Source organism: Balaenoptera physalus, assembly GCF_965194825.1.
Source record: "Balaenoptera physalus genome assembly, chromosome: 16".
NCBI lineage: Eukaryota > Metazoa > Chordata > Mammalia > Artiodactyla > Balaenopteridae > Balaenoptera > Balaenoptera physalus.
The window spans coordinates 3,989,381-4,016,894 of NC_138898.1; the positions used below are offsets into that span (position 1 = coordinate 3,989,381).

The 27,514-nt window shown below is 42.9% G+C and overlaps 1 protein-coding gene across 1 annotated transcript in view; it reads right to left on the reverse strand.

The window, feature by feature from the left end:
* Positions 1-1,729: 1,729 nt before the first annotated feature.
* ZNF831 (zinc finger protein 831) overlaps positions 1,730-27,514 on the reverse strand; it is a 93,786-nt gene continuing 68,001 nt past the window's right edge. Inside the window, exons 4-5 of the mRNA XM_082428353.1 lie at positions 16,551-16,723; positions 1,730-15,812 (exon numbers count right to left, since the gene is read on the reverse strand). Coding sequence (XP_082284479.1) covers positions 14,967-15,812; positions 16,551-16,723 — 1,019 coding nt within the window. The 3' untranslated portion in view covers positions 1,730-14,966. The remainder of the gene's footprint in view (positions 15,813-16,550; positions 16,724-27,514) is intronic.

The following is a 27,514-nucleotide window of genomic DNA, read 5'->3' on the forward strand; positions in this document are numbered from 1 at the left end:
CAAAACTCTATTCCACGCAGCTATCAAAGCTAAACCCACAGAGTATATGGCAGGGCCTTGGAAATTGTAAAGCATTATGCAAATGTAAGTTAGATATTATTATCATCCTGGTTTGTGAAGGTCCCTTGTGGTACTGGTGACTTTTTATATGACAGAGATCTATGCTTTTTCTGTGCTGAATTAATAATTCACTTATGCTAATAAAACAAAGAAATCCAGTTGCCAGTGTCTCAAATACAATCTCATTTCCTCCCATGAATTCTAATGTGGCTGGTTTTTTTCCTCTTCTTTTTTTCTTTTGAACTGGCAAATGGGAACAGGTGAGTTGCAAAGTCTTGGCATATTTTGAGCCAAAAATGGTCCACGGATTTTTTTTAAGTATGAGACATATTCCTCTGCTTTTGCTTGGCCTCAGAGTGTACCACCCACCCCACCCCCACCCCCCCCAAGCTGCAAGTCGTTTGAATCAACTACCCACGTTTTTGGTCAAAGCCTGAGAGACCTGTGCTGATGGGACATTTTCACCGCTCTCCCTTAAATGTGTGTGTCTTGTTTGTTCTCCACAAATGTACGTGGTGGGTTGGCCCCATCACAGCCTAAGCCAAGGGGGGCAGAGCTGCTCTGATGGCCGGGGGGTTTCTAAAGCTTTTCGGGTGCTCAGACAGACAGACTCTCCTCTGTGAGTGACCTCTAGTCCCTGGAGATGTTCTAGAATGCGAATTCAGTGATTAAGGAATGTTCAGATTCTTAAGGACTGTTTTCCAAAGCCTTGAATCTCAATTCTAATGGGCTGTCTTAGTCCCTCTCTCCCTCCATCCATTTCTCTGAGCACCAAGATGAACTGGCCCTTGGAGGATGGGGTGGGATCATTTCCATAACAGAAGGATGTCACACTACTTCCTGGCTGTCCCACCTGCTCTCATTTACCAAGAGCTTCCTGGGTCTGAGCTATTCTGGGTTCTCTGAATGAGAAAGGGTAGGGAGGAACACAGACCCTAGGGGCAGACAGCTGGGTTTAAATGCCAGCTCTGCTGCTCTTAACTGTGTGGCCTCAGGCAAGTTTCTTAACCTTTTGGTGCCTCAATTTCCTCATCTGTAAAATGGGAATGAAAATAGTACTTACCTGAAGGGTTATAGTGAAGATCAAAGGACTGGCCACAATGGTGCTGTGGTGAGACCTGGGGTCCCTTTCAAGGGGTTTGACACCATTTTCACAGAAATACTCAGATGTTATTGGCCTTTTATATTCAGATTCTCTTAGGAGCACATGGTGGAATTTTCCAGAGACCACATAGAGTGTGATACTGCAACAGATATTGAAAGAGATGTGCAAAAATGGCAAACAATGCCCCTCTTTTCACTAAATGCTTGGTTTGGAAAATATTGCTGTTTTCTATATAAAGATATGTAATGGGGGCTTCCCTGGTGGTGCAGTGGTTGAGAGTCTGCCTGCCAATGCAGGGGACACGGGTTCGAGCCCTGTTCTGGGAAGATCCCACATGCCGCAGAGCAACTAGGCCCGTGAGCCACAACTACTGAGCCTGCGCGTCTGGAGCCTGTGCTCTGCAACAAGAGAGGCCGCGATGGTGAGAGGCCCGCGCACCGCGATGAGGAGTGGCCCCCGCTTGCCGCTGCTAGAGGAAGCCCTCCCACAGAAACGAAGACCCAACACAGCCAATAAATAAATAAATGAATAAATAAATAAATAAAATTAAAAACAAAAAAAGATATGTAATGGGTTTATTATTACTACTTTAAAATGAATTAATACATAATTTTAAATGTTTTTCATGTTGATTTATAGAATGATAAATATTGATCACCATTTTGTAATAGAGGTTTTGTTATCATTTTGTAATCATTTCAGGTTCCCAGTCATTTTTTGGGTGTCATCAAGTTCTGAGTCCAGAGCTGCTGGCTAAGAGATGAAAGGCCCTCATTTAATGCAAGAAACCCAAGAGCTGGTTCTCTCTGTCCCTATTTTATGGAAGGAAAAACTGAGGCACAGAGGAGACTCAAACCAGACAGACTCAGAGCAGAGGCAGACTCAAGCCCAGGTTTGTCTGGGTCCAAAGCATTGAACACATGCTCCTATAAGCCTTTGTTTTATCTAGTGACTCGTGAACGCTGACTCTGAAGATTTTAGGCACTCTGGCTTGTTGACGGCTTGTTGAATGAACGAATAACTGAATGAGCATTCCTGCTCACACTATATAATTGAACACATCTTACTCTGAGCCTTCCTGTGAGCAGAAACAGGTCTGTCTCGGTCTCGGAATCTCGGATATCCAGCACCAGCTGGACCCACAGTGGCTACTCATATGCAAATCGGCCATCCCTGGTGATTTTGGGGGGGTATCTTCTCCATGAAAGCAAAAGACTTTCTTTGTTCAAGGAAACCATCCTCCTTTCTTATAATCAACCCTATCACAAAAACGTTGTCTTTTGTTTGAATGCTGGAGGAAAACTCTGGAAGCTTAACCGAAGAGGATCTTTGAAACTTGGATGGTAAAGAATGCATATTAATTCGGAAAAGCCTCCCCAGCTGACCTTCATCTTATCTCGACATTTCGTGAACCCCTGAAAGATCATTTAAATACAGACACAATCTGCCTTTTGTCTCTCTGACTTTCAGGGTAGAAAATGGCTGAATGCACCCAGAGGTAGTTCGTATTCAAGGCAGATCTGAAGCCTATTCAGGCCGGGGCTAGGGCAAAGGGCTTTGTAGGAAGGAAGAGAGCATGTGCTTCAACAGAGAGCTGACCAGGTGGGGCCCTTACGGACTGGGGCTTTTCACCCTCACCGTGCCCCCCCCCAATGCTCTGTAATTCCACCATTTTATGGGGTGGTGTGTTTCTGCTCAAGTGCGTCCAGAGATGGGTTGCAACTCCCCAGCCACATGAATTCTTCCCTCTGGTACACCAGGTGTCATTTGAAATTCATACGTATGTAACTGGAAGCTACATTTCCTCCCGGTGTGCAGGAGACCACCAAGCAGTGGCCACGGGGCTGATTAATAATATAGCTGCTCCTAGGTTTAGGGTAGAAATCAATTAGATCTCCACCTTTAAGTTCCCTGCTGCTCCAAAGCGTATTATTTCATTCAATCTGTCAGTAATTTCCAACAATCTGCTTATAAAATCAAAGTACAATCCTTAGGATTTTTTTTCCTCCATCCCTCCGCCTATAAGCTCTTTCTCCCTCAGATGAAATTGTGATGAAATCTGCACGATGAGGTTCTGATCTCTCGGCGTACGGCGGCGCCCTTGCACGGTCCCACACCTGCGGGCCTTTCCGGGCAGAGAACCATTACTTCTCCAGCTCTGTTAATGTTTTGTGGCAAACGTGTCCCCCAGGAGGGGACTGCAGCTTTGCTTCCTTTGCCACTTGTGAAAATTGAGTTGTCACAGTGCGGGGAGTCGATGATCATTTCTAATCCGCCCCCTGGTGGGAAGCATTTAGCTTTGGGTCAGTTGCACGGGCCAAGGCAGGTACCAGGACAGCGGGGGCAACAAGTCCATCTTTGTCACCCAGGCGCTTCCTGTAGCTGTGAAGCCACCGGTGGTTTAAAATGTTAAATGTTCTTCCTTCTCAACAGTTTCCTTAATTAAAGACCAATATTCACCTTCTGTTCCCAGGTTCCCAGCCCTGAAGGGTTATCTTCTGACACTTTGAAGACAGCACATTTTGAAGTGCTTTTTCCCGATGCCTTCCTGGTCGGATGTGGACCATTTTTATAAGCATCAAATAAAAGACGACTCATCTACAATGACCCAGGAATTGTTTTTTTAATTGGCTGATCTCTACGGGGTGAGAGCTCAGCTACTGACTGAAAAGGTTAAGCTTTTCAAACTTTAAATCTATGTGAAATAAGAACGGAGATAGCCGAACAAAATAAAGCAGCCCCGGCGGGTGCGGTGCTCTGAGTGAATCCTGGGTAAGACCACACATTAGTAGAGGCTGCTCTTCCTCAATCCAAAAATAGACTTGTTTTTCAAATGCTTCCCCACCATTCTCTCTCGATGAAGAGGGAATGAGAGGGAGAGAGAAGAAGGAAGATTCCAAATGTGAGTCTAAGACTCTGGAATTTTATCAGATCCCAATTCATCTCAATTCTGTTCCTCCATAGTTAGAAGAGAAATGTCTTACTTCATGAGTCTCATAAGACGCAACCCCGGACAGCAGACATTTGGACTCTGCTGGTTGTTACAGTGACTTATTTTCTTTCATCTTTTCATCCAGGTGACTGTGAAAACTGCAAGGCAATTCAAGCCATCTACTTCTTCATTAGAGGGTTTATGGACGGCAGTTCTCAAATCTTGTGGTCAACTGACCCTTTAAGTATTTCGTTTTAAAGTTTAGACTATTCCGTTGAGGTGAGCTGCTGTGAAAATTACCATGGTCAGGGTGAACCAGACGCTGAGACAAAACCCTAAACGGCTCCGTATGGAATTCTGTGCAGCTCTGTGCAACTCCCTCTTGAGCCCGTTGGAAGATGCTATTTTCATCTTAGGTACCTCCCATTCTCAGGAACAGCATGAACTTTGCCGACAGGAGTGTGCATTTACATTTTAAGCCAATTTCCAGCTTTCTAGTCCCAGAAGAATCTCCTTCCTAGATCCCCAAGCATGGTGTGGAGTTTTTGGTCATAGCCTTTAGGATAAAAGCATACTCCTTAACTCCGCCCATAAAATCCCCCAGGTCTGGCCCTTGCCCCCTGCAGTCTCACTGTCTGCTCCCATCCCACATGTCAGGGCCACACCACCGTCCTTTCGTTCCTGCCACTCAAAGCTCCCTCCACCTGAAACATCAATTTTCCTCTCATCCTAAGTCAGCATTCAGGCTCAAGTTACCCCGAGTCTGTCGGTTCCCCCAATTCTTTTCTCTTTTCTCACCTGGTATGGTCCCTTTTTATCATTTGACAAATTTTAAGTAAATAACGTGTAATATTTTGTTTAATGACAGCTTCTCTACCAGGCTATGCCTGGCAGATGGCAGGTGTTGAATAAATATTTGTTGGATGCATGGAAGGAATGTGGACCTCAAGGGCATCCCCTGATAGACCCCGTCACTGAACACCGTTTCAGAGTCTGCTTCCAGGAAAAGCCATCCTGAGACTCGTAAACCTCTCCTTGCAAATGGATGTCCCCTAAGCCTAGATGGACCAAGCCCTAAAACTCAGGTTCCCATGGGGGACAAGGGGACAAAGTGAGATTCCCAGCTGCATCTCTAAAGTTGAACCATAATGGTTTTGGCAAAAACCTTAGAAGAATGGCCTTTCTCACACTGTCGGAATCCAGCAATGAGGCATCTAGAAGTTCTTGACTGAAGGTAATTTTAAAAGTAGAAAAAGTCACAGAAAGTGTAGCCTGGTGCCTGGCAACATACTAATACCCAATAAATGTTTGTTGAAACAATGAAAGCTTCTTTTCTTTTCTCTTGTTCTCTGTTTCTCCCCTAAGAATTTAAAACCAGAAAAAGATAATAAGACTAACACATTCAGTCCCATGTAGTTATTTTCTCCAAATCACTTGTTTTTAGCACAAAAGGCATAACTACTTATGATGTATTTTTCCATTATTTTCTTTGTGCAGGAGGTTTTTAAATTAATTTATTCTCTCTCTGCATCAGGTTGTCTTATAATTGAAGATGAGAAGTGTTTGTCTTCCAAAGGCTTTTTGGTGATGTCTTTTTTGCTGTTAACATCTTCTTTGTCTACGTTTGTGATCCCTGCCAAATTTATTGTACTCAAGTACATAAATTAGGGGACCATTTGCGTCCAGACGTCTTAGGAGAGAAGTTTTCTTTTTGCAAAACCAACAGAATCACACCTAGATTAACTAGAACATTTGGGGAATGGGTTAGTCTAGATAATTTAATTTTCTGGATGGTTTCCAGTTAACCAGAACTCCATTGATATTTCCCAGCCCTGATGCAGAAAACCTTTATAAAATGTATTGTTCTACTTGACACTCTTAGCAAGGACAGCGGACATAATGGAAGATTTCAGAGGCAGCATCTGGTCATGTCATGGCAAGCATGTTGGACTTTGGGACTTTGGTATCAGTCACAGCCTTGCCTCTGACTCGAGCCAGGACCAAATCCTCTGGTTGTCAGTTTCCTCTAAAAAGAAGAAGGTTCAAAGCAACCTTTCTGACTTGGTGCACCCCAACCAAATCTGAAAACTCCCCGGTTCCCTGCAGTAGTATTATGTTCTTTCATTCCATTTGGCTGTAGAGGTCAACGGAGTACTATGGGACTTTAGGTTGCATTTACCCTCACAGTAAAAGCTGATCTTTTGATCTGTCTTTACTGAATGTCTAGTTGATATTCACACATCTGTTCACATTGACTTAACATCCCATGTCCTGGTTCTTTCTCCTCAAGGTGGAGTGAAGGGTGAAAAAAAAAAAATGAAGTTAATTGGACCATAACCCACTGATGGTCTACTGTGTGTAGACTCAAGACACAAGTCCTCACGCAACTTGGAAAGTTCCAGATGTGAGGCTACGGAAAGCATACTGGACTGGGATACGGAGCCCAGACTCTGCTGCTGGTCCTGTCAAGGCAAGTCTTTCTCCCCGTTCTAATCTCGTCATCAGTCTGAGGACAGGGCTGTTCTAGGGTCGCTAATAGACTGTGACCTCACCTTCTTAGACCAGAGTTCCTAAACCTCAGCAGTATTGGCAGTGAGACTGGCTACTTCTTCATGGGGACCGTCCTGTGCCTCGTAGGGTGTTGAGCAGCACCCCTGGCCTCCACCTCAGATGCCAGTGGCACCCCTCACCCAAGCTGTGAAATCAAAGCTTCCTTTGGTCAACACTTCTCCAAAGAAGACATACAGATGGCCAACAGGCACATGAAAATATGCTCCACATTGCTAATTATTAGAGAAATGCAAATCAAAACTACAATGAGGTACCACCTCACACTGGTCAGAATGGCCATCATTAAAAAGTCTACAAATAATGCTGGAGAGGGTGTGGAGAAAAGGGAAACGTCCTACACTGTTGGTGGGAATGTATAATAAATTGGTGCTGCCACTATGGAAAACAGTATGGAGGTTCCTTACAAAACTAAAAATAGAGCTACCATATGATCCAGCAATCCCACTGCTAGGCATACAACTGGACAAATCTCTAATTTGAAAAGATACATGCATCCCAATGTTCATAGCAGCACTATTCACGATAGCCAAGACATGGAAAACACCTAAATGTCCGTTGACAGATGAATGGATAAAGAAGATGTGGTACATGTATACAATGGAATATTACTCAGCCATAAAAAAGAATGAAACAATGCCATTTGCAGCAACATTGAATGGACCTAGATATTATCATACTAAGTGAAGTAAGTCAGAAAAAGAAAAACAAATACCATATGATATCACTTATATGTGGACTCTAAAATATGACACAAATGAACTTATCTAGGAAACAGAAACAAACTCACAGACATAGAGAACAGACTTGTGGTTACCAAGGGGGAGGTGGGGAAGGAATGGATTGGGAGTCTGGGATTAGCAGACGCAAACTATTTTATATAGGATAGGTAAACAGCAAGGTCCTACTGTATTGCACAGGGGACTATATCAATATCCCATAATAAACCGTAATAGAAAAGAGTATGAAAAAGAATGTATATGTGTATAACTGAATTATTTTGCTGTACAACAGAAATTAACATAACATTGTAAATCAACTATACCTCAATAAAATCAATTTTTAAAAATAAAACATTAAAAATTTTTTTTAAAACTGGCTTTGGTCATTGTCTTATGTCTTCAGGGAGGTAAAATTGTTCCCTTTTGAGAACCTCTGACTTTAAGGATGCTTTCTTAACCTTTCCTGAGAAAAAGAATCCAGACTTGAGCACATCAAGTCATCAAATATTTGATGGTTTCTCTCGAGAAAATTAGCTGCAAAATAGTGCCCACCTGGGTTTCTCTGCTACCATGGGATCCAACAGGCGTTCATCCTCTAAGTGCTAAGGTATGTGGAATTCAGCACATTAGCACAGGTAGCCCCAAATTACCATGCTTACTGACGCTAACTGAAGCTTTCAGGAGAGTAAGAGAAATTATAAGTACAAGACTAGTGACACGTCATCCTGCAACATTCTCTGCTTCATGTGCAAAGAATTGAGGTGGTGGCATGAAACAGAAAAGGAGATAGATCTTAATGTGTAGGACGGTTTCTCTTCTACTGAGGACAACAAAAGAAAAATGTGTATTTGCATTAAACGTTTTGAATTAGGGTAAGATACACTTTCTAACATTCCCTTTGCTTTCTTGGCCATTGGCAACGTCTGATAACACGTTGCTTACATATTTGTTTGCCTGGTTGGTTCATGAATTGGCATTCTCTCCCCCAAATAAAAGCTCCACAGATCCTGTATGCCTTTTCCACTCCTATATGCTCCTGTGCCTGCTATGTACTTAAGCACTCAATAAACATTGGGCGAATGAACGGGATGGAATAGGTAATGGAAAAGTGTCGCTTAATTCTGAAGTTGGTGGACAGGCACTTCTCTCGATGCCTTTGTTCATCTCTGATAAGGAGGCAGGTCTCCATCAGAAAAGGGGTGGGCCAAATTACTCATCTTAGAATCTTTCTTTCCTCTCCCTGCCTGGTGAGCTATTTCCATTCATTTACTTAGCAAGTGTGCGTTAATACCTGCTCTGAGCCGGGCACTATTCCAAGATGAAGACACCGTGGGCCCTGCCTCCAAGGAAGTCTCTCTGGGGCCGTTTATGTGGCCATTTCCTACCTCATTGGGCCCACTCCACCCAATTCTTTATTTTAACAAGAAGAGGACTTTCAGAGTAGGGTGTGGCTTACGTGCATGTGTGTCTGTGTGTGTGCGTGTGTGCGCACGCACGTGTGCCCGCATGCGCATAGGGTGGGGTTCTTTAGACCAAATACAAGCTTAGATATCTGGCCTTTCATTTACAATGGAGTCAAGAGGCTCTGTCTGAATTTCTGCTGAATTCTGCCGAATTCTACTCTGTTTCACACAACATACACATAGAAGACAAACTAGATTGCCACTGAGGCCAGAGACAGGGCTGGGTCCCATGCCCAGATGCTGCACATACAAAACCGCCAATTCCCTATAGGAATCCATCCATGCCTGCATTTATCCAGAAAACAATTCCCCTGCTTCTGGGTAGAAATCGCCTGGATGCTCAGTTGTAAAGGGTGTTGAGTTTGCCCCCGGCAGAAGCTGAGGGAGGCTGAAAGCAGACGTCTGTCACAGCTGGAGACAAACGTCCTAGTTGTCACCAAGCAATTCCTTCTGCGTTTGCAGCCCAGAGATCAACAGGCTGTCCCCAAGCAGGAGACTGGAGAATTGTTCTCCGTGGCTGTTAGTACAGCCAAATCCATTTGCTTCAAATTCAAGGGTATGGAAGCGGGTGTTTCATCAGAACTGATGGGAGTACTGGTGGTTCAGCATGAATCCCTAACTACGCTTTCCTGTATATCATTCTGTACTCATTAACCAACCAACCAACCAATAAAATACCAAAAAAGAAAATATATATATTGACATTATATGATTGTTCCTTTGAGACTAAAAGAAGTGAGAATCCTTTGACTTGGAATGCTAATTAATCAGCTGTAAAGTTTGACTGAAGACACTTATCTGATAAACCTACAATGCAACTTGCCGCCACCAGTTCTGTTGGACTGGAGAGAGAGCTGAGCTTAACAAAAACTGGAGTAACTCAAGAACTAACAACACATGTACCTTTTAGATTAGCTCCATGCTTCCCCCGACTGTGGGGTGTGTGCCGGGTAGTACAAAGATGATATTTAACTGCTACATGGATGACCAATCTTAATACTTTTATTTTAATGCATGTCAGAAGATACACACAGCTACCAAATTAAGGCTGAGATTTCACAGATATTATTACTTAGGAAAAGAATAGCTTCTTTAAGACAGAGATGATTTAAATAAAAGTATTAAGTAAATAATGTACCCACATGTGGACACATATGGCAAAAAGCAGTAAGATGGTTCTCAAATGATGGAAATTTGGAAATAATGGATTAATTTATCACTATTAGAGTTTGATAAGTCAGCAAAAAAGCTATGAAGATCCATCAGTTGGTATATCTGTTCTTCCCATGTTTCCTTTCCCACTTTTTCTCCCAATGCATTGTGTCTTCATTGATTTCACGTGGCTTCAGGAGGTATAGACATAGAAGAATATTGTGTTGGTATGTAAAATAAGTCTAATTATTCTTGCCAAGAGTACATGATTTATCTTCATAAGGAGGCATTGTTTTGAATTACAGATGTTTTTTTCTCTGCTAATGAATAATATTAATTATCTAAGCAACATCAATTCTAAGGGGAAAACTCTGGGATTATTGCACTGTGGATAGTGCCCTCATGTGGCTTCAAATTTTAGCTACATTTAGGAATTTAAAAACACATTTCTAAGTTATGAACCATAAAATATGGCAGACAGTGACAGAAGAGACACATGGGAAAAGAAAACAGCACAAGAAAATGTGATAATTTGCCATTACCTAATTCTTTCGTTGAGTGGAATGGGATAACAATATGGCGGCCAGGACGCTTGGTCAACTATTTAGGAATAATCAGACATCCAATTTATATAGGATATTTTTTGTGGTAGTTTTGGTTAAAATGTGAACAAATCACACAAGGCATTTTCATTTTCAGTTTTATTTTTATCAAAACAAAATAATTTAACCATATAAAGAAGGAAATACATTTAAACAAACAACCAAGAAGCCAATAGCTTCTTGATTCTGAACAATCAATAGAGTAGTAAGTTCTGAAGAGTTGACTGCATATATAAGGTATTGAGTCATCCTCTAGGGCGCCAACTGACAGAGGCTGACTATTTTCCCTGGCTTCTCTTCTTCCAGTGGTGAAGTAACATTCTCAATGTTCTATACTTCAGAGTGAATTATATGTATTCCCACATAAGAGCAAAGCATGGGTGCAAAGGATTGTACTAGGTACAAATCTAGCACTGGATTTTTTGGGTCCTGACACCTATGTTTAATGAGTATCTGAAAGAGAAGGGCAAAAATTTGTGCTTATATATTGAGAAATGTAGTGTTTCAAAAGCCAAAGAGTCTCCCTCACAAGAATTGTGGGAATCACAACTGAAGTGAGAAGAAATACACAAGCCCTGTTTGCTGTGGTTATAGAAATATGATCACCATAGGGCCAGGCAGACCATTTTCTCCTCACCATATTGAATTATGTCTGGGGATTTGAGCTGTGGTACATCCCGATAATGATGAGTTTCCATAACTATAAAAATCTGCTGCACCAGGCAAATTTTGCACAAAATGCAAATTTCTATGCTGGGGAAAAAATGAATAATGTGATCATTCTAAGTAATGAATGTAAAAGCAAGGAAATACGTTTTGGCATGAGGCTGCAAATCGTTCACCTGTCATGCCAAGAACTGTGGCCACGATGCGTTTTTACTCTTCCCATCTGAGCTTTAGAGGAGGGATTTTAGGAAAGGGAAGTTTAACTTGCCCTCAGGTACCCATCATGCTATTGACAGGGTTTTGATTCGAATCCAGAAGCACCAATCCCCTGTCTTATTTTATCTCTTGACAAATGAACCATAGGTTCTTCTGGACTGTGAAGTAAAGGGGATTAGCTTCGTCCAGAATCTCAAAGGTCATCTGCAACAGGAGGCATGCGTTGTCTCCATCATGCTTTACAACAAGGAGGATTCAGGTTGTCCATCAAAAAGCACATGACGTTAAGAGCCACTTAACAGTATAGGTTGCCAAGGGGGAACCTGAAAGTCCTTTTCTCTATGCATCTTCAACAAGTGAGATCTGGCCAGCTGTAGGTACAGCTGGAGAGAGAAACTTGGCAGTGTCTTGAGCATCATGGTTAGTGGCATTTGTATACCTTGCTCTGAGAGAAAAGGAAAGAATTCAAAGTGCCCTTTATCTTAGTCGGTGCCAGCATCCCAGGAGTTATTCTCTGTGGGAGAAGCTGAGACACCATTGGTTAAGACCCTTACCTGAAGGTACAATGAAATTAGCAGTACTGGGGAGAAAGGGGAATCCCTGATCTTTAAACTCAAGTTTGCCCTGTTCTAAAATAAATTTGTTTTCCCTTAACCATTACACAGCACACACTTGTAGAGTCACTGCAGCAATGATCAATCCATATTACTGAAGTTTTATTTTCAATAACCCAAACTGGGTTCTAGGTCACTGATATCAGGTCTAGGTTTTGATATGATCTTTAAAATGTACCCCTATAGTTGCCGTCTACTTTAAGAAAAACCCTAGGAAAGTTAAGATTTATAAAATCGGAGATTGTTTGTTGCTTTATAAAAGAGCTTTACATTAAAAAAAAATATTTACCTCCGGATGATTTTCAATAGCCAAGTCCCCTCGGGTCATTCAAAATACATTAAAAAATTTTTTTAAACCCACTGAAATATAGCTTTTCACAAATTCATGTTGATATAAAGTAAGGTACACTTGTAAAACATTGCCACCAACTAGCTAAATGACCAGCTGAGACAGGAAATTTTGGTAACCTGCTCACTCTTGTATGAGAGACACAGGGAGTTAGAGATGGAATCAATGTTCCGCCATGTTTGATGGAGGTTGGGATGTGGCAGCCAGCATGCGTGGCTCATAGAAGGATCAAGCTTCCACCTGACCTGACTATCCTGAGGTCAGTGCTACTGGGAGCCGTGACTTACTGACCTCAGTCCAGTGGTCCAGCCAACAGCTCAGCAGCCGTCCAGGAGAGAAGCATCTGGATGACCAGTACCTCCCAACACAAAGTAACCAATCCAGCCCACAGACATGTTGTCTTCCACTCACACAGTAGTGTTCTGCTTTGCTTCTAATTTTTGCATTATGAGCCACCATTTAGAAATGGGTTGATTGCACCCCCAAATCTAAAGCTCTGGACAAAAAAAAAATTAGAAGGAGCTTCCCTGAGCTCACATTCTTCAAAAAAATAATTGGCTTTAGTTCCCCACAGCCCCCTCCCAAACTCCTTGAGTGCAGGACCCTTCCCCATGGGCACCACCTCCGAGCCACTCTCACGAGGATCGGGGCCTGAAGTCACATTCAACACATCTTGTCTTAGTCTCTTCTTCCCAGTCGGAGAAACAGGTGCCGAGAGGGCGTGAGTCTTCACTAAGATTCCCCAGCCAGCTCAGGACAAGGTCACTTTCTCTCCCTCCAGGATTCAGACCATTTTCCTAGACCTCTCTCTCATTATAGTGGCACGGACAAGCCAACGGGTAGATAATTACATCTACTTTTGTTTGGTTTAGAAAGTACACGAAGTGAATGCTTAGCATCCTTTTACCTCCCTTCTTACGTTTTTCTTGGCTGGGCTTGAAATCACTTGGCTATGTATGAGTGCATCTGAAATGACCACAGACATATGCTAAGTCACCCGGGGCAGCTGGTCCCACCTTGAAGTTTCTAGAGTTACCCTAAAATTGGAAAATTCACTTGAAGATACATGAAATCGGACCATCCTTCATCACAGGCAAGGACGTATTAAAGCATCTTCGTTTGTGTGAGACGTTCTGCATTGCTGCCCCGTCTTTGGACTACAAGATGTCATATGAACATCCTTACATCAAAGTGAAGCCAAAAGAGCTCGGCTATAAATTTCAAATTGTACAAAACCATACCAAAAGCAAGTATAAAATTTTATTGGAATGCAGCAGTGTAAATCTCTTGAAGTTTTTCCTCTCCCATTTAAGGAGGAGGAGAAGAGTGCAGTAAATCGGAGGCTTTGCTCACTGCGTTGTCTGACGCAGATCACCTATTTTCTTCTGCACAGGGGCGCATGGGCTTGGAACACTGGCGAATTTTCTCTGTGCTGTTCTGACTTGCACAATACAGAGGCTGATTTAATTTGACAGCAAAGTAACACCAAGCCCCCAAAATAAAATTACTGAGATGTAAAACAGCGTCAAAACTCCAATTAGTTTTGTATCCTTGAAGCTTCTGGAGGAAATCTACAAGGCTCCCATCACGATAAGCAGGCATCAATTTAAGCTGTAGAGATTACTAAAATGTAACCCTCTAATTGAAATTGCTCAGAGCACAATATGACAGAAAGAATCAGAGGAAAATAAGTGAATTTTTCCCCCTCGAAAATGACTCATTACAGAGACTGTTCTATTAACTTTTAACACAACGTTCCTTTTGCAAGAGTTGGAAAAACCAAGGGTTTCAGAGGTCTCCACAGAAAAGGCACTGGGCACAAGAGCTGTACATGCTTGTGTCACTGAATCATACATAAGCATTGACCATTTGTGCAACAATGAAAGATACTTAGTATTTCACCAGATCATGGGCATTTTGAAGTATATTTACAACTTCCATGAAGGAGGCAAATTATTGGGACAAAACTTCAGTTTTTGAATGAATCTGGATTTTGTCTCCAGAATAAACAGAAGTATCTCGATGCCCAATTCACAGCCCATCTCTTTTGCAAGCTACCCCAGTTTTCCCAAGTATGCTCACTCCCTTTGAAGCCAACCCCCAGCTCACTAACGGAGGAAACCTGTCCCCTTGACTCTGGGGGGTTCACATTTGTTCGGAAGCAAGTCGATCGTGGCTCTCTGGGTCAATGCCATTTTCCCAGATGAGGCAGCGAAGGACCAATGCAGAGGATACAGCTGGGAGTCAAGCCACAGTCATGGTGTAGGTCAAGACTTCTTAGACCTTGCTTCACTGCCACCTTTGCCCAGCCTGGTGCCTTGTGAGCAGGGCCTCCTGGGAAGGGTGAGGCTGAGTTTGGGTTTCAGAGTTGGTTGGGGAGATCTTAGAAAGACCCCCAGATGGCTTTCCTCTCTGTAGGGGCTTCATGAATAGAGTTCAGTTCTCCTGCCCGCTTGATGGCATTTACCGTGAAGCATCATCCATCTTTGACCGCGGACGCATCTTTCTCTGGAAGTTTCAGATTTCTATCACCAACCGATCTTCATCATCGCTGCTGGTGTCGCTGAACTCCACACGAGTTTGCTTTCTCATTCCTTCCAAACTCCTCTTCCTGAGGGTTTTCGAAGGGGCTGCAGGGATCTCCGTGGGCTGCCCTGGGCTAGACGGAACCACACCATCCTTTAGAGCAATGAATCCAGATCCTTGACATTTCCCACTGTCATTTCCTACAGGAGGGCAGGAGACCAGCACTTCCCCACACCCGTATTGCCCCCCGGAAGGGAAAAATGTCTTGTGTTTCCCTTCCTCTTGGTGTGAACTAGCTGAACCTGGTCCTGAAGCTGGTATTTCAAGATGAGTTTTTCCAGTGGACCCCAGTGGAACTGAACCTGAAAGTCTCTGCCCAGATGAAGGTTTCCCTGGCAAGACTGATGGGGACACACCCTCTGCTATCGTTTTTCTGTCGGGGGAGCTTTGTGTCAGAGTCTCCCTTGCACCCTGGCTGTGGTCTTGTGGTTCCACACTGTGAATTCCCAGGGTTGTGTGACCTGCTCTCTCCCCCAGAGAAGGACAAAAGGCAGCCCCAGAGGTAGCAAGGTCATGGCAGAGAGAGGTTCCTTTGGACTCAAAGGAAGAAGGCTCTTGAGCATCTGAGAAAATGCGTGGTGTGGGGTCTGTTGAGACTTGGTCCTGGGGGGGCGGCAGGTGAGTGTCAAGCAATCCCACGTCCAGACCTTTGCCACGGGCTGGAAGTCTGTCATGAGCCACTGCCACCAAGGAGTTGGATGGCAGAGATAATCCTGACCTCACAGCTGTATTCTGAGGACGACGATCTCCATGCTCACCGGCAGATGGAGAAATCTCCTGCAGCAACGTGCAAAGGAAGATAAATGGAGGGAAAAAAGGTTAATTGGTACCAAAAAACTTGTGGTCAGAAACGTGGTCCTCAATGGGAACAAGGTCTGGAGGTCTTAATGATTCTTTACAGAGCCTGAACTTCGATACGATGTTCTCATCAGTTTTCATTAATAACTAATTGATGCATTAACTCCAGTAAAGTTCCGTGTTGACACACAATAAGCTACTGAGACAGCTCTGTATTTGTATCTGGCCTTGTGAAAACCCAGCCACTCAATTATCCAACCAGTTCTGAGCGTCCGATTTTAAATCATCGCTGCTCCTGCAGTGGGTGTGCTACTTTATGGTACCGTGCATTTGAGTTTTTCCAGATTAGCGGTTTTTCAAGGTGTGGTCTGGACTAGCATTTTCATGTTTCTCAACCCAAGGCCCCCCAGTCTGCCTGGCGTTGATGCCGCATTGCAGTGACCTCTGCAAGGTGATAGGCATCTCTATTCAGGTATGAAATAATAAGGGACTTGGGATTTTTTAATCAACTGTGAGATCATCCCAACAGTTCACAGCCCAAGTCACCGGCTGATTCAGCGCAATATTTGGAGGCGTCTGTCTGCCTCATGGGGTTTCTGTGCCAGGAAACCTCTAGGTGGCCCAAGCGAGTTTTGCCACACTGGACACTAACAAGAAAAAAGAGGCATAAATCTAGAAAAGAGATAGGTAGAGACCGCTCAGAAGCACAATTCCCACCTTCGAGGCTGATCTGACTGTCTCCCTGACAGTTCTTGAACTTGGGTGAGGACAGGAGCTTCCCGAGCTGTGTCTGCTGCCCTCCTTCTCCTCCTCCTCCTCCTTCTCTCCATTCCCAACACAAAGAGATGATTCTGAGGCAGCACAAGGTGGCTCCCCTGACAGATTTAGACCTAAAAAGGGGGGAGGCACATGGATATACACCTGAAATTATAAAGTCAGCCAACAGTCATTTCCTAGGAGTTGATCTGTGTCTTCACAACCAGCTCCGAACTCATAACCTCATCTCACACGGTGTATCTGGGAAATGGATTTACCGTGAAACAGTTCACATGGTCAAATACAACGTCTCCACTTCTGATAAGGAAAGAAATGGCAAAACCAATTCCCAAGGCAGAAAAATCCCTTGATTACAGATATTTTAAAAGATATTTCATGTGGATCTTTTTTTCATCAAAGTCATCTTCCTGGCCACATTGGTTAATTTTGGATCGGTTTGAATTCTCTGGCCATTCAACTGAGGGTCGAGACTAGAAATTTTCCTATCACATAGGATGCCTTAGTCTCCATCAGAGCGCCAACAGCAGGAGGGAGGTTGGTTTTTGTGTTGCTGTTGTTCTGTGGTGGTGTTTGTGATGTGTGGGGGGAGAGGGGTGACAAAGACATGGCCTTGACAACATCCCCAAAACAGCATCTCCCTTTCAGGGGAACAGCTGCCCTTCTCTCGTCCTTCATCTTTACTCTCTCCTCCATTTTGTCATATTGGCCTGGGATACAAGTCAGAAGGACCACAGAGTTTCAGCAAGTAGATCCCATCATGAGAGGAGATCAGAAAAACATTCTAGAAGAGCTGTGTCACCAGAGAAAAGCATTCAACCCACTTTTACATCTGCTTTTAGTTTGATTAACGCTACACACGCACAGAGTTTTTAAAAGTCAAGTATTTCCGTGTATTAAGAGAAACAGCCACACCTGCCCACCCACTCATCTTTTCCCACTTTGTGTTCCTTTTGTATTTATCTCCTTCTCTCCTAAGAACAAGCGTGTAGCACCCCTTCTGGATTCCCTGTTTCCGGTTTGGAGGATAGCCTATGACGTCATGAGGGGAGAGGAGGGTTTAGGACGAGCTGCCCCATCCACAACCCTTATCACCCGCACACGTGGGCACAGCCCCTCCCCTCTCTCCTCTCTACAGTCATATGACTATGATGTCATAATTTTGTTTAGCATATCCAGTGTTTACATCACCATGTTCAGGAACACGGTCTTCACCACCAAGCCACGTAGTGTGCTGTGATGACATTGCCTTTCTTGCCAACACTGGTTTCCCTGGAGTTAATCATTATTTTGTCTTTTTCTTTTGCTTACTTTTTTGTATGGACTTATTCCTAAAATCATCCTCCCACCTCCTTCCCAGTGGTCTTTTATTTCATTTATTAGGTTCCATCTCATTTCCTTGGAAATCTCTCTCTCACAACTTTCTGACCTGCTCCCATGGACCACTGCTCCCTTGGCCCGATGGGGGCTGAGCCCGTGCGTCACCCCCATCCTGGCAATTTTCTTCACCTCCTCGGTTCCTGGACACCCACACTTCTTTTTCCTGGGTTTACTCTCTTTGCATTCCTTCTTAATGCAAAACTTCCAGCAGCTTCATGAGAAAGGATGAAATAAAATTGTTTAGACTTTAATTGGCTACTTGCCTGGGTATAGCTGTCTGAATTAAAATTCATTTTCCTTCAGAATTGAAGATGTGGCTCCACTGAGCTCTAGCTGTTGAGAAGTCTGGAGCCAACATGATTTATGTTTCCCGATCCTTTGGAGGAAACCTTTTTGTTTCTCTCTCTCTGGAAACTCCTAAACTCTTTTTATGCCAGCGTTACCATGGTCCTGGGTCTATTTCCATTCATTGTCTGGACACTCAGTGGGCCCTTTCAACCTGAAGCACGTCTTTCCATTTTAGAAAAATATGTTATTTCTTTGATATATTTTTTTCCTTATGTTTTGTCTTTTCTCTTTTTCTAGAACTGCTCTTTGTAGGTTATTGGACATCTTGATCTAATCCTCTATTTTTCTTATCTTTTCTCTCCTATTTTCTAATTCTTTGTCTTTTTCATTTGGGGGAATTCCTTCAACTTTTTATTTCAACTCAGAGGTGTCTGTGTCTGCTATCATGTTTTTAATTTCCAAGAGTCCACTCATTATTATTATTAATTATTATTATTCCTTCTTTATAGCATCCTGTTACTATTTCATGGCTCCAACATCTTCCCTTCTGTCTCAGGCAAGATTAATAATAATCTGTTGTCATTGTTATTGCTGAAGTTTGCCTCTTCCTATATTGTCTCTCTTTCTTCCAAGTTCCTTTGTTTCTGTATGTTTTTGTCTCTCTCTTTCCTACTAAAGGCTTCCCTGAGATACCCGGCAATCTTAACTACCTGCTCATGTTTAGGAAATAGGCACTGAAAAACTGGTTAGAAACACTTTACAAACATAAAATGTCAATCGTGGACCTCCCTGCAGGGTTATCTGGTCGCCCTGTTGATGTGGGAAGACCTGAAGTAATCCCCGTTAGGTCTTCCACACAGGCTGGTCGGCTTCTGCCCAGGGAGTTCTCTGATCTCCTGCCTGGAAAGTGCAAGGCAGGTGCCAGCATCCTGGAGTCAGAATTGGGATTGAGAGGCGGGGGCCTCAATGTGCGGTGCCAACCTTTGGTTAAACCCTCTGTTTTCAGTACAGCCCCCTTGCTCCCCAGCATTTTGTAGAGTCTCCAGAGACTAAGCCCAGAGTATTATTTGGGGGCGAGAGCGAGGGACGTGACCAGGCTCTGAGAAGCAGGGGCGGGGTGGAGATCTGGGGGGGTTTGAATGCTGCTGATTCTTTCAACCAACGCTCCTGTTTTCAGCCCCACCTGGTACCATGGATTTCTGAATGTCTAGGGCTTGACCACTGTTAAACAAGGATTAAGTTCACTTGGGTCTGCTAATCAGTGACCACTTAGCCTCTGCATTCCAGCCCCTACAACTATGGCGCCATTTCTTCTCCGGTCATCTTGTCCCCTTGGGCCTGGGCATTCCAAACACATTCCTTCACTAATGTCTGGGAGGAAAGTGAAGGAAGTGTATGTGCTCTGTCCTCCACCTTGAACCCAAAAGAACAGACCTACTTCTTATACCCCCAGGGGTAGGTCACTAGATGATCGAGCACACTAATCTTGGGCAAATCAACTTTAAAAATCCATCAATGTTGTGACAATTTAGGGAAGGAAGCAATGATTTTTCCTTTAATACAAAAAATCTTCACTTGAGCACCACGTTACTGAGATCATCTAAAGATGCAGCACCAGAGTCTTTGTTATTTCATTCATCCGCTCAACAGACATGTCTGGGCTCCTTCAAGGAACCAGATACCATGTTCAACCCTGAGGAATCGGAGGACAAGACCAAGGTGCCCTGGCCCTCAGGAGCCTCTGTTCTGATGGGGAAGAGAAACAGAGACAAGTAAGATAATTGAGGTTGTGACGGGGGTCACGAAGGAAATAAACAGGATGGGGGTACCCCAGAGAGGAATGATACACAGGAGGCTATGACAAAGATGCAATAAACAGGAGAGGGTAGAGTAATAATGAAAGTGATGATAAACAGGGAATATTATAGAGAGTAACAGTCCCTGAAGGGCAGATCACAGAGAGTAACTGGCTTGCCTAGTTGAGGAAGGCGTCTCTGAGAAGGTGACACCTGAAATGAGACCTTCAGGATAAGAAAGAACCAGCCCTCAAAGGCCATTCCAGACAAAGGAGGAACAGAGGCAGGGGCCCTGTGGTGGGATGGAGCTGGGGGGATTAAGGAATCAGTGGAAGGCCGTGGTGGAAAGATGGTGGGGAGCAAGGGGGCAAAATGAAGCTGAGGGAGCCACCAAGGGCTCAGATCTTGTAGGGTGCAGGCAGCCCTGGGAAGGGGTCTAGATTTTATTCTTCATTCATTGTGAAGAAACCAGTGTTTCCAGCAAGAGGTCTACATCTTCTAAAGAGGCACTTGGCTACTATATGGAGACTGAAGAAGGAGAGAGGGGAATAGGATGGGAAAACCAGTTACAAGGTTCCCAAAGTAGTCTAGGGGGCCAGGTGAGATGACTTGGCTAGGGCAGTGGAAATAGAAATGGAGAAAATGGATGGATTTGAGATCCATTTGCATTCTCACCTATGAAACATCACCCAAAGACCACAATTATGAAAAACGTTTCTAGAGCCCCAGAGTTTACCAAGCCCAAGCGCCTCGCTCTAAGTGGATTAAGCTGTGCTCCCACAGTGACAAAACCACCAGGCAATTCATTCAATTCAATGAAGAAGTAAAACCAATTAGTACAGAGAAAATAATCAGATTGGCCAAGCATCTTCTCAGCAGGTCGTTTGGGTTTTTAAGCTTAACAAAAAGGCCATGCGCGCCTTTGACCAATAACTTCTGACTCATCCGAGAAAGCAAGGGAAGAAAATACATTGATTTAATTTGCTTGTGACCTAACAGTCTACAGAGAAAAGTGCGTTATCTTTAATCATTGTGGAAAATGCCCAAATAATGTCACAGAAGTGTGTTAAACGAATTGCGATTCTTGAAGAAGGAAAGCATCCTTGCTATTAGATGAATGGCCCTTTTCAAAAAGTCAGTAGGGCTCCAGTCAAGTGTTAAAGCACAGAACGGCGTCCTCTTTATGTTTCGGCATCACTCTGTGAATCACCTTGTACATCTTCAGAAATTATAGATTCCACCGTCCTATCGCAACCTTTGCGAATTCGACCACTCTTACGCAATTACCAGAATCTTACTACAGAAACCATCTCTCATCACAGGTCTGTGTGCTGTTCTGCCCCCCACCCCGATTAAAGGCTGCGTTTTTAATAATTTCCCTCAGAAATAATTGCCAAACCACGTGGAGAGAGGAAGAGACTGCTTAGTATTGTAGCAAATTTAAATTTAGCCATCTTGAAAAGGCGATAGGAAACTGTAAAATAATTAGAAGGAAAATGGAGTGAAGAGACAACACGATGAAACTTACAGCTTAACTGGTGACATCTTTAATGTCAAGCCTCCTGCAGGCTGTCTCATTGCGACGCCTTGTTAAAATGCTAATAGACATATTATTCAAATATCATTATCTGAAAATGTAAGTAATTTGATGCCTTTTCATCAGTTGCCCCAATATACCCCAAACCTCCATGAATTTGGAGTCCAAAGATGCTGAATTATAAGGAAGGGGTAAAAATGAGTCTATCACGTTGGCCTCATTAAGTAAGCTATAAGCATCAACATGATCCCAGGGGTAATCTGCCAGACTACTAATTTATCTGAGATGAAATTGTTTACAAGCATCCCTGCCATCGAAGGATGCAAAATGTGCTAGCAATTAAAATTTGCAATTACTTAAGGAAAGCGGGGCAGGACTCTAAGAGGAATCACTATGTGGGCAGTTATTTGCTCATATTCCAAATACTAGTTGAGCCCCTTTGAGTCCATATTTTTTGAGCCCATTTCTGAGCCCATATGATTAAGCCTAAATATTTATTGAGCACTGACCACAGTCAACGCTCTGTGCCAGGAACTGTGCTGAACACAGGCAATTTATTCAGTGACGGAGGCAGATACCCTCATGGAAATGACAGTCTAATGGAGGGAGAAATTCAGCCAGCAAATAATTACACCCAAAAAAGAAAAAATCACTTACACATAACAAATGCTGGAGAGGGTGTGGAGAAAAGGGAACCCTCCTACACTGTTAGTGGGAATGTAAATTGGTGCAGCCACTATGGAGAACAATATGGAGGTTCCTCAGAAAACTAAAACTAGAGCTACCATGTGACCCAGCAATCCCACTCCTGGGCCTATATCCAGACAAAACTCTAATTCAGAAAGATATGTGCACCCCTATGTTCACAGCAGCACTATTCACAATAGCCAAGGCATGGAAACAACCTAAATGTCCATCAACAGACGAATGGATAAAGAAGATGTGGTACACATGCACAATGGAATACTACTCAGCCATAAAAAAGAATGAAATAATGCCTTTTGCAGCAATATGGATGGACCTAGAGACTATCATACTAAGTGAAGTAAGTCAGACAAAGACAAACATCATATATCACTTATATGTGGAATCTAAAATATGACAAATGAACTTGTCTACAAAACAGAAACCGATTCACAGACATAGAGGACAGACTTGTGGTTGCCAAGGGGAAGGGAGGGTTGGAGGAGGGATGAACTGGGAGTTTGGGGTTAGCAGATGCAAACTATTATATATAGGATGGATAAACAACAAGGTCCTACTGTATCACATGGGGAACTATATTCAATATCCTGTAATAAACCATAATGGAAAAGAATATGAAAAAAATAAAAGTCCAATCGGAAAAAAAATCACCAAGCATATGTAGCAAATGCTAGGAAGGGAAAAGCAGAGGTGCAATGAGATGGTACAATGGGGCCCTGACCCCACCTGTATCCATGGAAATGAGTAAAACCATGCATACTGTAAAACCGTTCCCACCTGCCACCTGTTTGGGGCTGGTTTTCTCTCTACCGAGTCTGAATCATTCATTTGAGTAATTATTCAACCAATAGTTTTTAAGGCTCTATGGCACACCAGATATCAGACTAAAATTTTTTTTGCAAGTATATTCATTTGTTTCTGCAATCCTATTGTAATTTTTGTTTATAAGGCCTCTGAAGAAGAAAAAAATACGGCTGAAAATGATGGAGGGAAGAAGCTTTATTCTTCTCAGGCAGGGGCTGGGGACATTCATTCCAATCAGAAAACAATTAGAAGTGGGCGGACTGTAGGAGGTGGGGGGCAGACACCCACTTGAGTCCCACGGACAGAGAGGGACTTGAGAGAGAGCCAGGAAAATATATTTATCGAGTACAGCCTCGGGTGTTTCTGTGCTACCCTAATGCAGTCTTTGGAAAGTTCGCCTCTAAGTAATCACAAATGAATCTTTTATTTCAGAAACCACTTTCCTTCGTGGTTCTCATCTCTTTTCTATTCCTTTGATGAAAGGCAATCAGGACAAGAACTCTTCCCACACAGAAATTCTTCACCTAAACTATGTTTAGTGCAAAGTGGTGTTTAAAATCTTGCTTTAAGTTAAAAGTTGTACCCTGTCCAGACAACAAGAGAGTGACTTTAAAATACAGTGAAAATAGGATGATGAAATCACGTCAGGAAAAGAGATGATCAAAGAAATGCCATTTGAAACGTTAAATGCCAAGACAGAATGCAGCAGCCCATCTAGTCTATGTATCGTTGTTTTAAAAGTTTCCCATGGCTAAATGAAAATTGTCTATGAGGGTCCCTTCCTGGAGACCTAACTGATACATTCACAAAAGCTTCTCATCTTGCCCCGAGATTTACACCTTGGAAGGAAGGAGAAATTACTCTGTTTCAGCAATTCCAGAGCTCTGTGACTTAACTAATAGCTTTAGGGAAAGAATTAATACTTCTCTATTAATTCTAATGAGAAAAGATGTAGGAAAGTCATTTGCTCCTGTCAGAGAAGGAGAAAGAAGGCAAAGGGGGAGAAAAGCCCTGGAGAGACCCCCTCCCCAGCCTTCCTGATTCTTCCTGACGCTCAGGAACATTCTGAGGAGAACTCTTGTGAGAGCAGAAGGGGAGAAGGGTAATCACCCGAGGCCCTAAATCACAAAAAGAAACCACTGCAGAAAACCCGAGGGAACAAAGGCAATGTCTCCCTTTCTTCCAGGGACTTATTCAAGCCTCTTCATCCAGTATTTAGAAATTGTACCTTTTACGTGTGTGTAATTAGGTAAAGCTTTTACTTGAGAAACACCTGGAATCACGGCCGTGTCTACACTTCTGTTCCGGAGATGAAAGGAAAGTGTTTTGATCACTTTCTCCACTCAGATATTTTCTCCCAATTCGGTGAATGGGGCTGGTTTGAAATACTTCCGTGACTTTAAAGCTTGGTTGTGTACAGAATTCAACAACATTCCTTCAGAAAGCGAGACAGAGGCCTACAGGATAGAGAGAAATGATGAAAGTGGCTCAGGAACACTCTTGGAAAAGTTGATCTCAACATCTACCGAAGAAAATGGGATTTGTGGGTCTGTTTGAGCCAGTGGTTTTCAGCCGGAGGTGATGTCCGGGGACTTTCCTGGACGTGCGGTACACAGGATGCACCCATGCCCCACCCTGGATGGACCCAGATGCGAAGGTCAATAAGGCCACGGCTGGGAAACCCTGGTTGAAACCAAGAATCACAAACTCAAAAGCTACAGGGCCAGACCAATAACAGAAACAAGGGCTTCTGCCTGGGATGAGGGCTGTGGAAGGAGAGGGAGGACAGGTCCAGCCTCCAAGGGCAAGGTTGCCCCTCAGCTCCCACCCACCAAGACCACCGAGGACCAAGCATCCAGTTTGCCAGAACTATCCATTTTCCAAGAGAAACCAGAAATCTGAGTTCCATGATTCCAGTTTAAACACTGATAACAAATTAACTTTCAAACAACAGCTCCGTGCTAACCAACGTATCCGTGGCCTGAGTGCTGCCAAGAAAGGCCAGCGTGAGACCCTTTGTCCATGAAGAGGTTCAAGGGCACCCACGATGAAGGCAAGGCTTTACTCTCTGCGCAGGCTCTGCTCATTTGCAGAAGCAGAGTTTCTTTTCAAAAATAGTGTTAAAAAGATATTTATGGGAGAGTAACCCTGTTTTTGAAAAGTAATTTAGTAGTATCTTATAAAATGAAATTTATAATTATAAAACGCGCATTGATCCAGCAACTGCTCTTTGCAAAATGGGGCAAGAATATTTACTGCAGCAATAGCTGTGGTAGGAAAACCAATAGAACCAACAGGAACATCCATCAATACAGGAAGAGTTGAATAAATAAATTATGGTACAGCTATACTTTGGGATTTTGTGCCATTATTAAAATGATCTATCTATCAATCTGTAATATATGCCTAGAGTTATATACAAGATATATTAAGAAGAAAAGAGTTGTAGATGACTATGTATGGTATGATCTATCTGTGTAAACAACAAAATAAAGTGTCCATCATGTACGTGATGGCACATCAGCCCAACTCTGGCAACCTCGGGGGGCCATGAGGCTGGGGATTGTCAAGCTTTCCTTGCACATGTCAATGTTGTTTTTTTTTGTTGCAACAAGTATGGGATTGCTTTATTCGTTTGAAAGAAAAATCAGAGGCAAATAATGACACTGGCTCTAAAATTCAGACCGAAAGTCATGAAGAAAAGCCCCAGAGTGTGCAAGGCAAGTCATTTCAATCAGAACACACATCTGACAGAGGGAGATGGACCCTCACACCTTCATAACAAGAGTTCAGTTTCTCAGGCAGAGAAAAGGTTGAAAGACTCAAAGGAAAAGAAAAATATATTTTCCCATCTCTAACCAAATCTGAAGTATTTCTGTTCTAGCCTCATTTTTTGTGTGAAATTTTGCCTCTTCCGAGTAATCACTTTCCAATCTCTTTTTTCCAGAAACCACTTTTCTCTACGATTTAAATTTCTCTTCTCCTTCTCTGATGAAAGGCAATCTGTTTGAGAACACTTCACTTACCGTTTTCTCCAAAAAAATATATTTAGTGGGAAAGTATGCTTAAAATCTTTCGATAAGTTGAAACTTGAATCATCCTCAGACAATAAGAGAATGTCTTAAAATAAAGAGAGGACAGATTGTGGGGAAGAGAGAAAATGAAATGAAGAACAAAAAAAAAGAAAAAAGAAAGAAAGAAGAAAGAAAAACCCAGCTAATATTATTTGAATTATTTAGTGCCAAAATTGAATCAAGAGAACCTACTTTAAGGGATCATTACTTTCAAACTTTCTTAACTCTAAATGAAAATTGTAGCAGAAAAAAAGTTCAGGCTTTGGAATATAATTGATGTGTTTAGGCAATTGCCTCATCATTTCTTAAGATTTACACCCTGAGAAGGAGGTGTTATCCCTGTTTCAGCAATTCTGTAAGCAATATTACTTAACTAATGGCTTTAGGAAAAGAATATCTCCCCATTAAATCTGACAGGAAAAATAATGGTACAGAGCCATTAGCTCTAGTCAGAGGCGGAGAGGGAGCTGGTGGGTGAGGGAACCCTGGAGTTCAGGCTGCCATTTTGTTTCTCTGAGGAAAACGTCTGGAGGTGATGTGTGACAGAGCAGGGCACGAGTGACATGCAGTAAACCTCCCCAGCCCCACCTCTCCCAGTTCACTCAACTAACAAAAGTTGAAAGGGTGAAAAAAAAAAAAAAAAAAAGACAAACAATTCACAGCTACTTAATTTCAGAGAATTACATCACCAGCCTCCCATAATATTGAACTATTCTACCTTTTCAACAGGATTAGGTAAACCTTTTATCTCAGGAAGTACCTGTCAGAGAAGTTCTCTTTACCTTTCTATTTTTTCAATGAAAGACAGCTGCCTTGATAACGTCTGCCTCAGAGGAATTTTTCCTAAACTATGTTAATGAAAAAAAAAAATCCAGTTGAACTATTTCAGTCCCTTAAAAGCTTAGGTATGGACAGAAAATTCAGAAGAAGAGATTCCGGTGAGAAAGAAAGTAAATGAGACCAGGAGAAAGCAGAGAAATGTCTCCTTCACCCTGGAATTAAATATGGGTTTATTGTTAATGATTTAAGAAGCTCAATTTTGCCTCGCTGAGGTAGTACACACGTAGCTGAAGAGAAGAAAATTAGGACATAATTATATAAGGATTGGTATTGTGGTAAATGCCACAGAGGAGATGGGTTACGAATCATACCACAAGGACACCTTATCTGGCTTGAGAGGAAATGACCAGCCTGAGGAATCATGAAAGTGTCACCTCACAAAACCATCCAAGGATTGCACTGAATCTGCAGATTGCCTTGGGTAGTACAGTCATTTTAACAATATTACTTCTTCCGATCCAAGAACACAGTGTATCTTTCCAT